At 38.6% G+C, this 13,797-nt stretch overlaps 1 protein-coding gene across 2 annotated transcripts in view; it reads right to left on the reverse strand.

Annotated features, from left to right (window-relative positions):
• Positions 1 to 13,797, reverse strand: part of eys (eyes shut homolog) — a 307,099-nt gene that overhangs the window by 140,253 nt on the left and 153,049 nt on the right. For both annotated transcript variants that reach the window (XM_083532265.1, XM_083532266.1), the window contains 3 exons: positions 12,355 to 12,479; positions 11,880 to 12,004; positions 10,793 to 10,952 (listed from right to left, as the gene is read on the reverse strand). In XM_083532265.1, coding sequence (XP_083388391.1) covers positions 10,793 to 10,952; positions 11,880 to 12,004; positions 12,355 to 12,479 — 410 coding nt within the window. The remainder of the gene's footprint in view (positions 1 to 10,792; positions 10,953 to 11,879; positions 12,005 to 12,354; positions 12,480 to 13,797) is intronic.

Below are 13,797 nucleotides of genomic sequence, written 5' to 3' on the forward strand. Positions count from 1 at the left end.
ATTCACTCATAATGCCAGATTTTGCAAAATGTAACTAAGTAAAAAGTCCAAAGTGATTTCGAAATGTAGTGAAGGTAAAATAAAAGTCTCCCCAGATAGAAGTACTTCACTGAAGTACAGATGAAGCTACTTAACTACAAAAACAAATTGCATTTACTTTGCTACTGTCCACCACTAGATATTAGCCAATACTCTTCTGTCACATACTTCTCAAGATGGGAAATTGTTATAGCTCACGTCTTGTAAGAGATACAGTAACAGCCAATTAATCCTGAGGTCTGTTAAAAACCAATCACCACTGCTGGTTGGGGCAATTAAAAAAAACAAAAACTTTTAGTTAAAAAACCCAAAGGTTTCTAAAACCACCGAGGTCTGGACCTATTGGTCTCACAGCTAGTTCTAGCCATTGCTATAAGATTTGGACAAGTTTAGAGGAACTCTGGCTCTGATCATCAGTCAATCAAGACATGGCGCAATTACACTTGGCAACAACAAATGACTTCTCTATCTAGGTAACCGATCTATCTTTCCCGTTCAATATTTAAATAAGTCTGCAGAAGATGGCCCCGGTGCAGATTGGGCCTGAAGTGGGCTCCTCTGAAACAATCCATATTAATTATAGACTTATATAAATAAATACACTTCTTGCTTTCAGGTTCATCAACATAAACATCGAATGGCCAGGCAGTGTACATGAGTTTACGGGGTTTTGCGTGACGTTGACCTGCGAATGCAGACACGATGGCTGGATTGCGTTTACATTACATTGAGATCCGATCACAATGTGTTCTCAACTACCTTTGCACCAGGACCAGGATAACATTCCAATCAGAAGCACGTTTATACTTGTCTTTTCAATGTGTACAGCAGGGGTGCACAAACTTTTTCAGCATGCAAGCTACTTATAAAATTACCAAGTCAAAATTATCCATACTGGTAGATCGCGATCGACGTACTGGGCACCCCTGGTGTACAGTATACAGACAACAGGTCACATGGTAATGCCAAGTGATTTGATCCTGGCATCAATTAGGACAAATACAAAATAACAAGGAAGATCCATTCCTCCTCCATCTTCTGGCTTGTAAGTTGTGGAAATGATTATGGAAAATTTCCCCCAGGTGAGCAAATCACTCATTAAATTGAGTTTCTTGTTGATGAAAAGTTTTGATGTAGTCACGGCCAACTGCCAGCAGGCACGGCTATGCCTCATTAGCATGGGAAGGCCTCTTTCCAAGACTCCATGTTTGTCAAGAAGGTATATCAAGGATCTCAAATGCAGGTGTACTTTGGTTCTGAAACTTGGCCCTGAATAGCAGTTTGAAAATTAGGTTCAGGTTAGCTAGGTTTTTAAATGGTTCAATCTGCTACAAAACCTGAAATGCCAACTAAATTAATTTAAAATCTGGGAGAAAAAAAACCCCCTGAAGAAAACACTGTCTGTCAAGATTTGTCAAATGTTAAAAATGACAACAGACAGCTTGATGACTCTCTAGCCTAGAATAGGAACTGTCAGTATTTTATTACTGTCTACAAAAAACACAATTTCCTACATCATTCTTACATCAGACTTCTTTTGTGCCGCATCAGCTCGGGGGCGTTCAGCTCAGCACAGACACAGTCACGCCACCGCTTTAACCAAAGCATCAAGGAATACTGCATTCTCGTCATCGTGCACTGTATTTCTCTGAAATCAGCCAATAGCTTTTACGTTGAGTTTATTAGTGTGCGAAGAAAGAAGGTGAAGGAAGTAAGCTAGATTCTGAAAAACTTCAAAACGCAAAAAGAACAATAAAGAATTTCCTACCAATTGCCTTAATTTCAAAACAATTTTACTAACTTTCTCTCACATTCCTTTCCCAACTCCAAGAACGATTTAAAGAAATTTAAGTTTGAACTTATCAACTATCGACAAACATTTAGAGGTGGTATCAAAAAAATTCTCCAAAGGTGTCAAAACGTTGACCTTACTTTTCAGGAAGATGGCGAAGTCGGCAGGAGCCGAATGTGAGGAGTACTGTGGTTGCAAAAGTGAAATAATGTGAAGTGAGATTGTTCTCCGATGATCATCATGCACAAGTTGCTGAATGGTTGCGATATTTTTGGGGGTTGAGCTTGTTGAAGGTCTTCCTTATCTCTCGTCGTCTTTCAGTGACGTTCTTTCGCTCTTAAGGTGCTCATCCGTCGTTTACAGAGTTTCACGCAAAATTTCATGTTTGCCCCTTGTTCTAACTTGCGGTCCATGATGAAATCACAGATGTGGTAATGCACATGGTCAAAAAAGCAACATTTAGCACCGTCAGTCTCGAAACGTTTTTGATACCACCTCGTAATGTCCATGATCAAAATTAGAAAGTCTCAATTCAGACGTGTAAAAAGTACCTTAAAATCATACTTAAGGAAAATTATAGATTACTCCAAAACAGACTCCATTACAAGTTCAATTTTACCAATTCCAATATGACTTGAGTAAAAGTCTTGTGTATCAGATTTGAACAGATGCACCAGTCCTCAACATCAAGATACATGTTACTGAAAAGCCAAAAATAGTTCATTTTGAGAGGTTGACTTCCTAAAATACAAATCAAATTGTACACCTCAAAATACCAGAATGATACAAAGACCAAACAGGTCAGCTTAAAAAAAAAGAGAAAGTAATAAAGCTTTAAAAATGAAAAAATAAAAAAGTTACAGTACATCACAAAGTAGAAGAACCATTAGTATTCAATAAACAGATAAAATGGGGATGGCGATATAGCCTCTTCTGGCTCTTCTGGATCAAATGTAGTTGCGTAGAGAGACAAAGTTGGTTATATCTTTGATACACAGTAAAACTAAAAAGTAGCCAAAAAATTACTTAAGTACAAAACAAAGTACATTTACTCAAACACTTTACATCGCTGTCTAAAATGAAATATACTTTATGGACAAATGTTTTGGGATACCCGACATTTCCAGCAATATTTTGTTCTTCTCCAAACTTATACCCAAGTAAGTCTCACACAATTGTATTAAAGCTTTTGGATGCATTAGTTATCAGTTATAGTATATAGCAAGCTCAAGCTGGGTATGATGAGATGTTATCGCATTTAGCAAGGTTCCGACTACAGCACAGAACAGTGGTTATTTGGAACGCTTCAGTTTCATGTTCCATAAGTATTTTCCTTGGTCGTGCATTTTGAAAGAATCCTACATATGTACTTAGAAAAAGCTACTGGAAAAGTCTTTCTTTAGATGCACTAGCAATGCATTTTCCCTTCACTTAAATTGGAAGGCCCAAATCTGTTCCAGCATGATTCATGCCAGCTCCATGATGCTCATGAGTTAGAGTTTATGAGTTAGAGTGGAAGATCTGGAGTGGCCTGTTCACCCTACAGCCCCTAAATTTAATTCTGCAACTAATAGAATAAAATGTCACATACCGTATACATTATGGCAAAATTCTTTCTTCGCATATCCCAGCTTGCTCAGAAGCTGGGGTCAGAGCAGAGACCTGGATCACAAAGGGTTAAGGGCCTTGCTTAACGGATCATGAGTGGCAGCTTGGTGATATCGAGGCTTGAACCCCCAACCTTCCGATCACTAGCCCAGCCCCTTAACCACTGAGCTACCACTTCCCAAAATCTGGAAACATACTCCCAAAAGAGTGGAGGTTATTCTAAAAGTAAATGGGGACTAAACATGAAATGAGGTGCTCCAAAATCACATATGAATCAAATCTGTAGTAAACAAATGTTTATCCACTGCCTATTTTTCAAGCTCTGTAAAACACCTTTCTCCACCAAACAATGCCATGAGTACTTGCTATTACTGGAGAAGAATACACACAGAAGCGAAGTCACAGAAGTCCTCATATGAATACGTGAGTCATGCGATATACGTGAGCATCATTAGATTAGCAGGCAGCAAAGAGACAGACAGGGTATTTAAGTTTCATCTTTGAAAGCCCCGTAAATTTACTGTAATGAGAGACAGATTGAGTCGCTGAATAATTCAACGATAGTTACGCTACTCAATTATTGAGTATTTTGAAAAGTCTGCACACATTACAGCTTCACAGCCTTAACCTCAGTATTGTGCGGCCGATTGAATCTGTGCACACGATTACTGTTAGTGCATAGTATACCTCAACAAACAAACAAACAATTCATTGGATTGGATTTGTTAATTAGATTGGAAATATTGGATTTGCTGAATCAAGTGCTACTTTAGAAACTGCCAAGTAATACGAGCGCCATTCACTCCGTCACCTGTTCAAAACAATTCGAAATTTGCAGCGATTGACTGCAATTAAATAAACCCCCGATTTATTGCAGAATTGCATTTGCCACATGACTAATTTGCTGGCTGATTTTCCCGGTCTCTCGCAGATAGCACTATAGACCAAAACACCTATAGCACATTGAGTTTTATGTTTAAAATAAATTTTTTTATAAAAATAAAATGAATTATAAAATGAAGTAAAATGTTAACACAGTACACTACTGTATACATAAAATAGCATTTTTGGGTTGGCATCCGTTAATCGAATTTTTGTTATTTATCGCGGGAGGTTTTGGAACGGAACCACCGGTAAATTACAGGGGGATTACTGTATGTGTGTATATATAAATCCCCCGTTTATATATATATATATATATATATATGAATATTACTCCAATTTGGCTTCTAGTGCTAACTAAACTGTGTAGCATGAGAATATCTAGTTTAAAAAAAAAAATTCTACCCTGATTACCTTTCCAGATGATAAACCGAAATAATTGTATTATAAACCTAGCCAATTCCTCTAAAATATCTAAATAGAAACCTTTATTTATACATTTTCTTTTTTATATAATAAAGTGCACAACACCATTTCGAGGTTTGGCTGCATTGCACTGTATATTTACGATAGCTGCTTTTATTAATGCAGTACGTCCTTACTGCACTGTCCCACAGTGATAACACCTTTAGAAGCCTGAAAGAATGCACACCTGACACACTGCTGCGACGCAACAGCCTGAATGCAGCTTCACAGCCAAGCTACACCTCATTAACACTGCTCATGAATATGCATCGATTCTGGTGACCTTAACCTGGCACCGTGTTTCATGAATCCAGGGCCACGAAATGATGCGAATCAAGGCTATTAAAGCCACGGAACAATTAGGCAGCAGCGGCTAGAACATATACAAACCATAAACCCAGTTTATTACACAATGTAATCTAATTATCGATATTTCATAATGTCCAGGAGCAAAAGTTTTTTTTTTCCCCGACAACGACAAAACAAACGGCTTGATAATTAAACCGTGCCCCTGAAGCTGTACAGTATACTGAGAATGTACATTTTTCTGACCTGTATCTCCTCAAAGCTGCCTGGGTGTGGCATTTGAACTCCAGACCTTACTGGAGAACTATAGAGGTGCAGATCATGTTAGGAAGAGCCCATGGATAGTGGTTTCTATACCGTTTTAAATTTTCTTCTGACTCCACCAGGGACGTTCACTGTTATGGAATATAAGTGTTTATTTTACCTAAGTGTCTTTATTTTTAGGGCCAAGGCTTATACAAGCCTTATACAAACACAAGGCATATTCAAACCCCCAGCCAACAGAACCTGTAACGTTTGCTTCGAAATTCCCTCTTCCCACCTTCCCTATGATGTATAGTGACACAGTAATCCAGGCCTCGGTGCCTTCAACAACCTGCATTCCTGAAAGACAAAGACTAGGGGGGCAACGGTACACATTTTGTACCGAACCGGGTCAGGACAAGGCTTTCGGTTTGGTGCACATGTGTACTGAATGCAATACTTTTTACATCAGAAACATAGTTCCTTCTGAGAATCTGAGTACTTTTTATTGTAAAAATTTTTTTTACCATCTAGCGATATGGATTCTTCTGCGTTTTATGTCCAGGTTTAAAAACGTTTTCTTAAAATGAGAAAATCCTGACAATTCCACATATCGAGGGAGTGAATGAATGAAGGATGGAAGGAATGAAGACATTCGTTAAAGTCTGCTGAAATAAGTAGAACATTTATGTAGATCATACTGTATCTTGATTACTTTTTCCCATTGAATTGCATTTAATCAATTGAATTTGTGCCAATTTAATTGATTACATAATTGAATCAATATAATAAATAAAAGTGTATTGCACAAATTCGATTAGATTTTTTTATCCAATCTTTTATTTTTTTAAAAAATATATTATTTTATATAACCAACCAACAGACATTTTATTAAAATTTTTTAAAAATGTAAAATGTTCACAAATGTTGTTAATAATAATAAAAAAAAACGTTTAAATAATAATAATAATAATAATAATAATAATAAAAAAAAACGACAAACAATTTTGTGTTTTGCATTTCTCCCTTCTAAATCATCCCGAAATTAACCCGGGCCGTGACTTAAAAACCGAGGTATGTACCGAACCGAACCGTAAAGTTTGCGTACCGTCGGACCCCTAACGAAGACGCGAGAGATCATTCGTTCCTCAAAATGGCTTAAGTAACTGAAATATTGAATCGGAGCTGAAGGCGATATCACTAAGAGCAAACGGAGGTTTTAACTGAGTGCCTCACAAAAAAAACTATTCTTAACCGCATCTAGGGCTCGGGGTGTTTTTAGAGTGCGACCTAGATAGACGCATTTAAGAGCCCTCGTTAGTCGTCTGCGCAGCGGTGTTGGCGGTATCGCTGGAGCTAGCATCAACAGGCCACGTATGTGCGTATTCGTATCTGCTGTTATCAATTAGCACGTAAATGACAATAGCAGACGATTAAACGGACTGAGATCAAGCTGACCGCGGCGCTAATGAACTGAAGAGGAGTACGATTATAATCAGCTCCGACATCCGACAGATCATGTGTCTTCTTGTTAGTAGCTGGACGATATTGTTGTCCTCGTTAAACGAGACAAAACCCTCATGCAGTTCATGCGGAATGAAGTAGAGACTCAGCTGTGCTACATTGGGTGTGCAGGGTGGGAAAGGAGAGTGGGAACACTCCGAGACAATAGCATGTAGCAGGTGCAGCGAGAAGAATCTCATTACATAAAGATACGCATCTTTAGGGTACACAGTGCCGCACCATGACAGCCTTGGCTGCAGGGAAAAGAGGAAAAAATAACGAGCTCGGGAATGAAAGCACAGGTCGGCGCCTGAAAAAGTGGAGAAAGCTGCTGTGAAGTGCTGTCTTCTGTCCTTCAAATGCGGCCGCATTTAAAAGGACACGTTCTTTTCAGAATCCATTATTGATGATGGGTTTGGTCAGGCTGCCTCACATTTCTGTCAATAAACTTCCTCGTGCTTTATCAGGGACAAAATCTTGACCTCAATATCATGCCGTCCAGGCGAATGAGGCTGCCACGGATGTCTGGCGGCAGAGAATGTGTGTGGACATCTCCGCGTCCTCTGCATATTGACTTTCCCACATCCGTCATGCATTGATTTCTATAGAGAGCATATTCGGATAATGAAGCTCTCCCGTCCTCTGGGCACAGACTTCATTCGAATACATGTTTATCTTTCGGTGCTTGACGGAATTTCATTCCGGAAGACACTAAAAGTCATTACTCGTGCTTTTTCGAAAAAAAAAATCTTTTTTTTTTTTTTTTTCATTGATTTAGATTTTCTTTCATATTCAGATACTGCAGATCACCTGGCTGATCGCTGAGATCTTGCACATAGCTCCATTTTTACCCTTAAAATCAGTTTGGGAAAAGCTCATATTTCTTTGCCAGTGCTGACTTCAGTGCTAAGGGTTTGTTTGTGTAAATGCCAGAAACCAATTAACACATTGCAAAGTAAATTTTAAAATACATCACTAGTCCCCCTTGAATCTGCTCATTAGATTAGTTAGATGCAATCTCACAGTTATTTATTTTCAGGTTTTGCGCACAGGTCAGGTATATAGACTGGTCACATAGGAAAAGGCTTTGCAGAGACATATGGAATATAAGATAAAGAACTATATTTTAAATACCTTATATTTATAAAAGATATTCGAAGTTGGAACTATGAACGGAAATCTTGGACAAACTAAGTTTTCTGTTGCCTAAATAACAAATAGCTTTGAGGGTGTTATCCAGATAAAAAAATCTAGAATATGAAGCAGTTAAGAACACTGAACACCTGGAGAAAAAAATCAATCAATCAATCAATCAATCAATCAATCAATCAATCAATCAGTCTGTCTGTCTGTCTGTCTGTCTGTCTGTCTGTCTCTTATAGGATATATATAGTCAGAGTGTGTGTGTGTGTGTGTGTGTGTGTGTGTATACAGTGAGGAAAATAAGTATTTGAACACCCTGCTATTTTGCAAGTTCTCCCACTTAGAAATCATGGAGGGGTCTGAAATTGTCATCGTAGGTGCATGTCCACTGTGAGAGACATAATCTAAAAAAAAAAATCCAGAAAACACAATGTATGATTTTTAAACTATTTATTTGTATGATACAGCTGCAAGTAAGTATTTGAACACCTGAGAAAGTCAATGTTAATATTTGGTACAGTAGCCTTTGTTTGCAATTACAGAGGTCAAACATTTCCTGTAGTTTTTCACCAGGTTTGCACACACTGCAGGAGGGATTTTGGCCCACTCCTCCACACAGATCTTCTCTAGATCAGTCAGGTTTCTGGCCTGTCGCTGAGAAACACGAAGTTTAAGCTATTTATTAGGCAGCAAGTGAACATTTTGTCCTCAAAGTTGACGTGTTAGAAGCAGGAAAAATGGGCGAGCGTACAGATTTTTAGCGAGTTTGACAAATTGTGACGTCTAGACAACTGGCTCAGGGCATCTCCAAAACATCAGCTCTTGTGGGCTGTTCCTGGTCTGCAGTGGTCAGTATCTATTAAAAGTGCTCCAAGGAATGAACAGTGAAGAACAGTGGGTCGTGGTCGGCCGAGGCTCATTGATGAACCTTAATATCTTAATCTATCTATCTATCTATCTATCTATCTATCTATCTATCTATCTATCTATCTATCTATCTATCTATCTATCTATCTATCTATCTATCTATCTATCTATCTATCTATCTATAACACACACACACACACACACACACACACACACACACACACACACACACACACACACACACGTATGCACATCTTAAGAAAAGTTTATGGACATTTGACCATTAGACTCCTACAGTCACCTCCATTTTTCTGGGAAGATGTTCTATATTTTAGAGTGTGGAGATTTGTGGACATTCATTCTGCTAGTTAGTAAAGTCAGGTACTGATGTAGGTGACGTGAGGATGCCTGGGGTGAAGTTAACATTCATTCTATGGAGTTCTAGAGCAGGGGATCTTCCACTCCAACCCATGTAAACCATATTTTCACAGGGGCATTGTCATGTGGGAACAAGTCTTGGTTCAAGTGATAGAAAAATGGAATGCTACTCATTTCCAAGACATATGTTTGTCTCCAAGATTGTGGTAACATATTGTGGAAGAACCACATATGGCTGTAAAAGTCAGGTGTCCCAATACTTTTGTATATATGTATTGTATTGATATTTCCTTGATAGACTGTTGGATAGCCAGGTGGTCAGGTTCAGGGTCTCCAGTTCCACCCTGATCTCAAGTTGCAGTCCATGTGGTGTCTTGCATGTCCTCAGTACATCAGTACACCCCGAGGTGTGTTTAATTGTTTGAATATGTACATGTACGGTGCATGGTGGTATAGATTGGGGTCCATTGGTGAGATTGTGAGAGACAAGAGTGAAAAAAATGAGTGAGAGGATGAGAGGATGTTCTTGTTGCTGTATCCATGGATTTTTATTTTTGCAGGTTGATTGTGCAATCTGTAAGTGATTAAAAAACGACTCATTGATGATCCTTTATACTATAATGGTCCATTAGCTTTTAGATACATAGGCATTTCCATCAAAATGGTTCACTGCCGAGACCCATGAACGAAAGCAGTTCCTGACATATGAAGCTTTAAAGGAAGCGGAATAAAAACCAACAAAAAATGCTGGAACCGATTCATAGAAACATATTAATTGAAACGGATTAAAGGATTTCCTTTCTCAGACGACAGCTTAATACACAGTGCGTCAACTGTTGCGAAATCCCCCCAGCTAGAAATTCACCCCAAACAAAAAAAAGGCGACGGTCAGGAAACAAACATGTGGCTCGTCTATAGTGCGTTGCTTTCCAGGGAAAAACAAGTATAACATAAAGAACATGGTCTTGGTTTTGTCCAGAGGACACAACAAGGGAGCAAGAAATGGATCAAATGAAGAATGCAACTGGATTTGTGATCATAACCTTTAAAATATGTGCCACAGGACATACAATACATTCAGTGTAATAACTAGTAGTAGAACATTGCCACAGCCATAAAAGGATGCTATGCCCTGTTTTCCAATTCCTCCGAAGAAATGGCTTCATCATCATTGAAGTTTCATTCATTCATTTCATTGAATTCATTTTGTACAGTTATGCTTTAATGACATTGCGGCCCGGGTTCGATCCCCGGTCAGGGAACCAACCCCCAGCTACTCTTTGTGCCGGTCCCAAGCACGGATAAATGGGGCGGGTTGCGTTAGGAAGGGCATCCAGCATAAAAACATGTGCCAAATCAAACATGTGGAGGATCCGCTGTGGCGACCCCTAACGGGAGAAGCCGAAATAAAGATTTATGCTTTAATGACATTTTGTAGAACACCATACATGTTGCTCTGGTTAAGTCTGGTGAAGGTCTTTTTTTTTTTTTGGCATCATCATCCCTTTTATGAACATTACTGCGACCGAAAAACAATGCACAACAACATGATTCTCGTCTGCCTACCTGCTGCTTGTTCAGCGCGAGTGAGGAAAACAGCAGGCGACGAGGACACATTTGTCTCCACGGCAACGCAGCTCACACTGTTGACGCCGTCCACGCAGGTGAAGCCATCGGGACACGGCCAGAGCAAGCAGTCATCGTAATTATACTCACAGTTTCTGCCCTATAGAGAGAAAACCTGCTACTGTATATCACAATGTGGAAAATAGACGTCTTAAGATTATTGAAAGGGAAGTGTGTGGCGATGTACTTTTATTATTTAGAAAGAGACTAATTTTAGATCAATTTCTCCTCGCTGTTTCTCTGCTACGTGAATATGACGTGTCACAACACTACAGAGAACGAGGCGTGTCCTGGGAGTCACATAGAATACAGATTAACATGGCAGAGGTAGAGCTGTATTTCCCTGCAGACATCTGGGTTTATTCAATTTGTTGTCTTTTTTTTGGCACTACAAAGGCATGTTTGTGAAAGCAGCCATGATTTTGAAGTCAGAAGGCACTTAAGCAAATGTAGAATTTGCTGTCCGTCTGAAACAAAGAAATAAAATTGAATCGAAATCGTATCGAACTGCGTCATAATAGGGGTGAAGCGTAACAGCTGCTTCGTACTGTACGCATCTTTAATCTATCGTAGGCTATGCATCGAGATGCAAATCACATCAGCCTCAGTGAATGAAGATGCACAGTCTATAGAAGACTGATTATTACTTATTATTAAGGATGTAACTGTGAGCCAATGGGATTATATGTTATATAAGAAACTGCCATATACAGGATACTAAATACTTTTTTACAATGGATGATGGGACAAAATGTGAAACAACGGTAGAGGTTTAATTCCTGGCTATGCAAAGATAATTATGGTAAAAAAATTAAAAATAAAAATGTAGTGTGTATATGGGAATTGGCATCCCGTACTGCAGATTTGGTGTAATGTGGAAATTCACAGACACCGCAAAAAAAAAAAAAAAAAAAAGGTTGAACAAAAAAACGTGCTGCTTCTCTTGTCACGCTGTGCATGAAGAGGAAAAAGGAAAACATGAAACATAAAGAAGGAGGAAGAATACGAGGAGGAGGAGGCAACCCACCACAAATCCAGGCTGACAGAAACAGGAGTAGCCTTGGCCTGGTTCGTTCTGGATGCACATCCCCTGGTTGCATGGCTGCGGCAGGCACTCATTAATGTCATCCTCACAGCGAAGGCCTGTCCAACCTGCCAGGAATGAGGATTAAAAAAAAACACACACACACACACACACACACACACACACACACACACACACACACACACACACACACACACACACACACACATTGCAGACGGTAAGACTACTGTACCCGTAGTCACTTCCCCCGCCCTCAGCATAGCCTCCTTTTTTTTTTTTTCCCATCTCAGAAGTGAATATCAATCGTGCTCTTTCACATTGATTTGCTTCAGCTCCTTACACTGGTTTTGCTCACACACACCCACAAAGTAGCTGCAAGAGAGAAGTTTGAACACGTTTCGGTATTCTTGAAGCGCCGTGTGACATACTTGAATAGGAAATCAAGCAAGGAGCTCACCGGGTCGGCAGTGGCACCGGTAGCCATTGATGAGGTCTTGGCAGACGCCGGCGTGGAAGCAAGGCTCTGAGCAACACTCGTTCACATCCAACTCGCAAAAATCCCCAGCAAAACCTGCTGGACATCTAGAACATAAAAGAGATGCTACTATTAAAGCTGGAAAAAGGGTGACTTTTGAAAAAGAAACGGCTGTTACATCATGTTAGAGCGAGAGAGCCTGGAAGGAAAAGCAAACGTTCACAAAAAAGAGAACAAGGGAATAAAAAGTCTCTTTTTTATATACATATATTGCATATATTCATATATTAGGGCTGTCAATCGATTCAAATATTTTATCGCGACTAATCGCACGACTGTCACAAGTTACCTCGTGATTGATGGCAACTTCATCGCACATTTATCTGAACACGTTTTTGTTATAATATATTATTGTTATAAATACATTATTTTCAAAATGTCTTCTTTTGTTATGAATCATTTCAGATTTATTTCATTATGTTACACTCTGGAAAATCTTTTATTATTAATTTCTAATCTGAGATGTTTCCATAGTTATGTTCTTGGTTCTTATGTTTTTGGTGGAGTTAAAGGTTTCTCATTTCGACTCTATTATATTTATTTTATTTTTTTTATTAAAATGGTCAAACAAGAACGTTTGTTAATTAAATTAGTGCCGTTAAAATGAATTTGCGTTAACGCGTTAATCTCGACAGCCCAAAATAAATATATTTATATATACACATACACAGTATATTGTATTTACGTGTTTTTCAGTTTCCATGCAAGCTGAAAAACATCTCGTTCCTTTTTTTTTTCCGACAGCCATGATATATTTTAGCATTACAATTACCCCTGTTTTATAGCTGCCAGTAAAGACTGATTGATCTGCTGCGGAGGGTTAAATTTAGGATTTTGACTCTGATCAGTGTGGACAGTTTGCTACAATGGCTACAACTGCCATCAACAGAAGTGTCCATCAGTGTCCATATTCTCAATGATTGAACAATAAAGAATGGACTTTTGGTGTCACCCAGATGAGGACGGATTCCCTTTTAAGTCTGGTTCCTCTCAAGGTTTCGACCTGGTATCATTTCATCATATCTCTCAAATGGATAGAAACAAATTTTTATTCGAAAATGTTTATTAATCTATTTCTGTACATTTTCATTTTGTAAAGCTGCTCTGAGACAACTTCTATTGTTAAAAGCGCTATACGAGTAAAACTGAATTAAACTGAAGATTGGGAGACTTTATAATGATATAGAGTTTAATAAGAAAATCCGTTCAAATTTAAAATCAACTTGAAACTAAATGTTATTGTTCAAACTTGTAACATCTGACAATGAGATGGCAAACATACTGGTTAGAATTGATGCTGTATGCTACATTTTTCTTTATCTGCATGTTACATACATATATAATATACACATTATATATATATAC

The sequence above is a fragment of the Silurus aristotelis genome (genome assembly GCF_946808225.1).
Source record: "Silurus aristotelis genome assembly, chromosome: 27".
Taxonomy (NCBI): Eukaryota; Metazoa; Chordata; class Actinopteri; order Siluriformes; family Siluridae; genus Silurus; species Silurus aristotelis.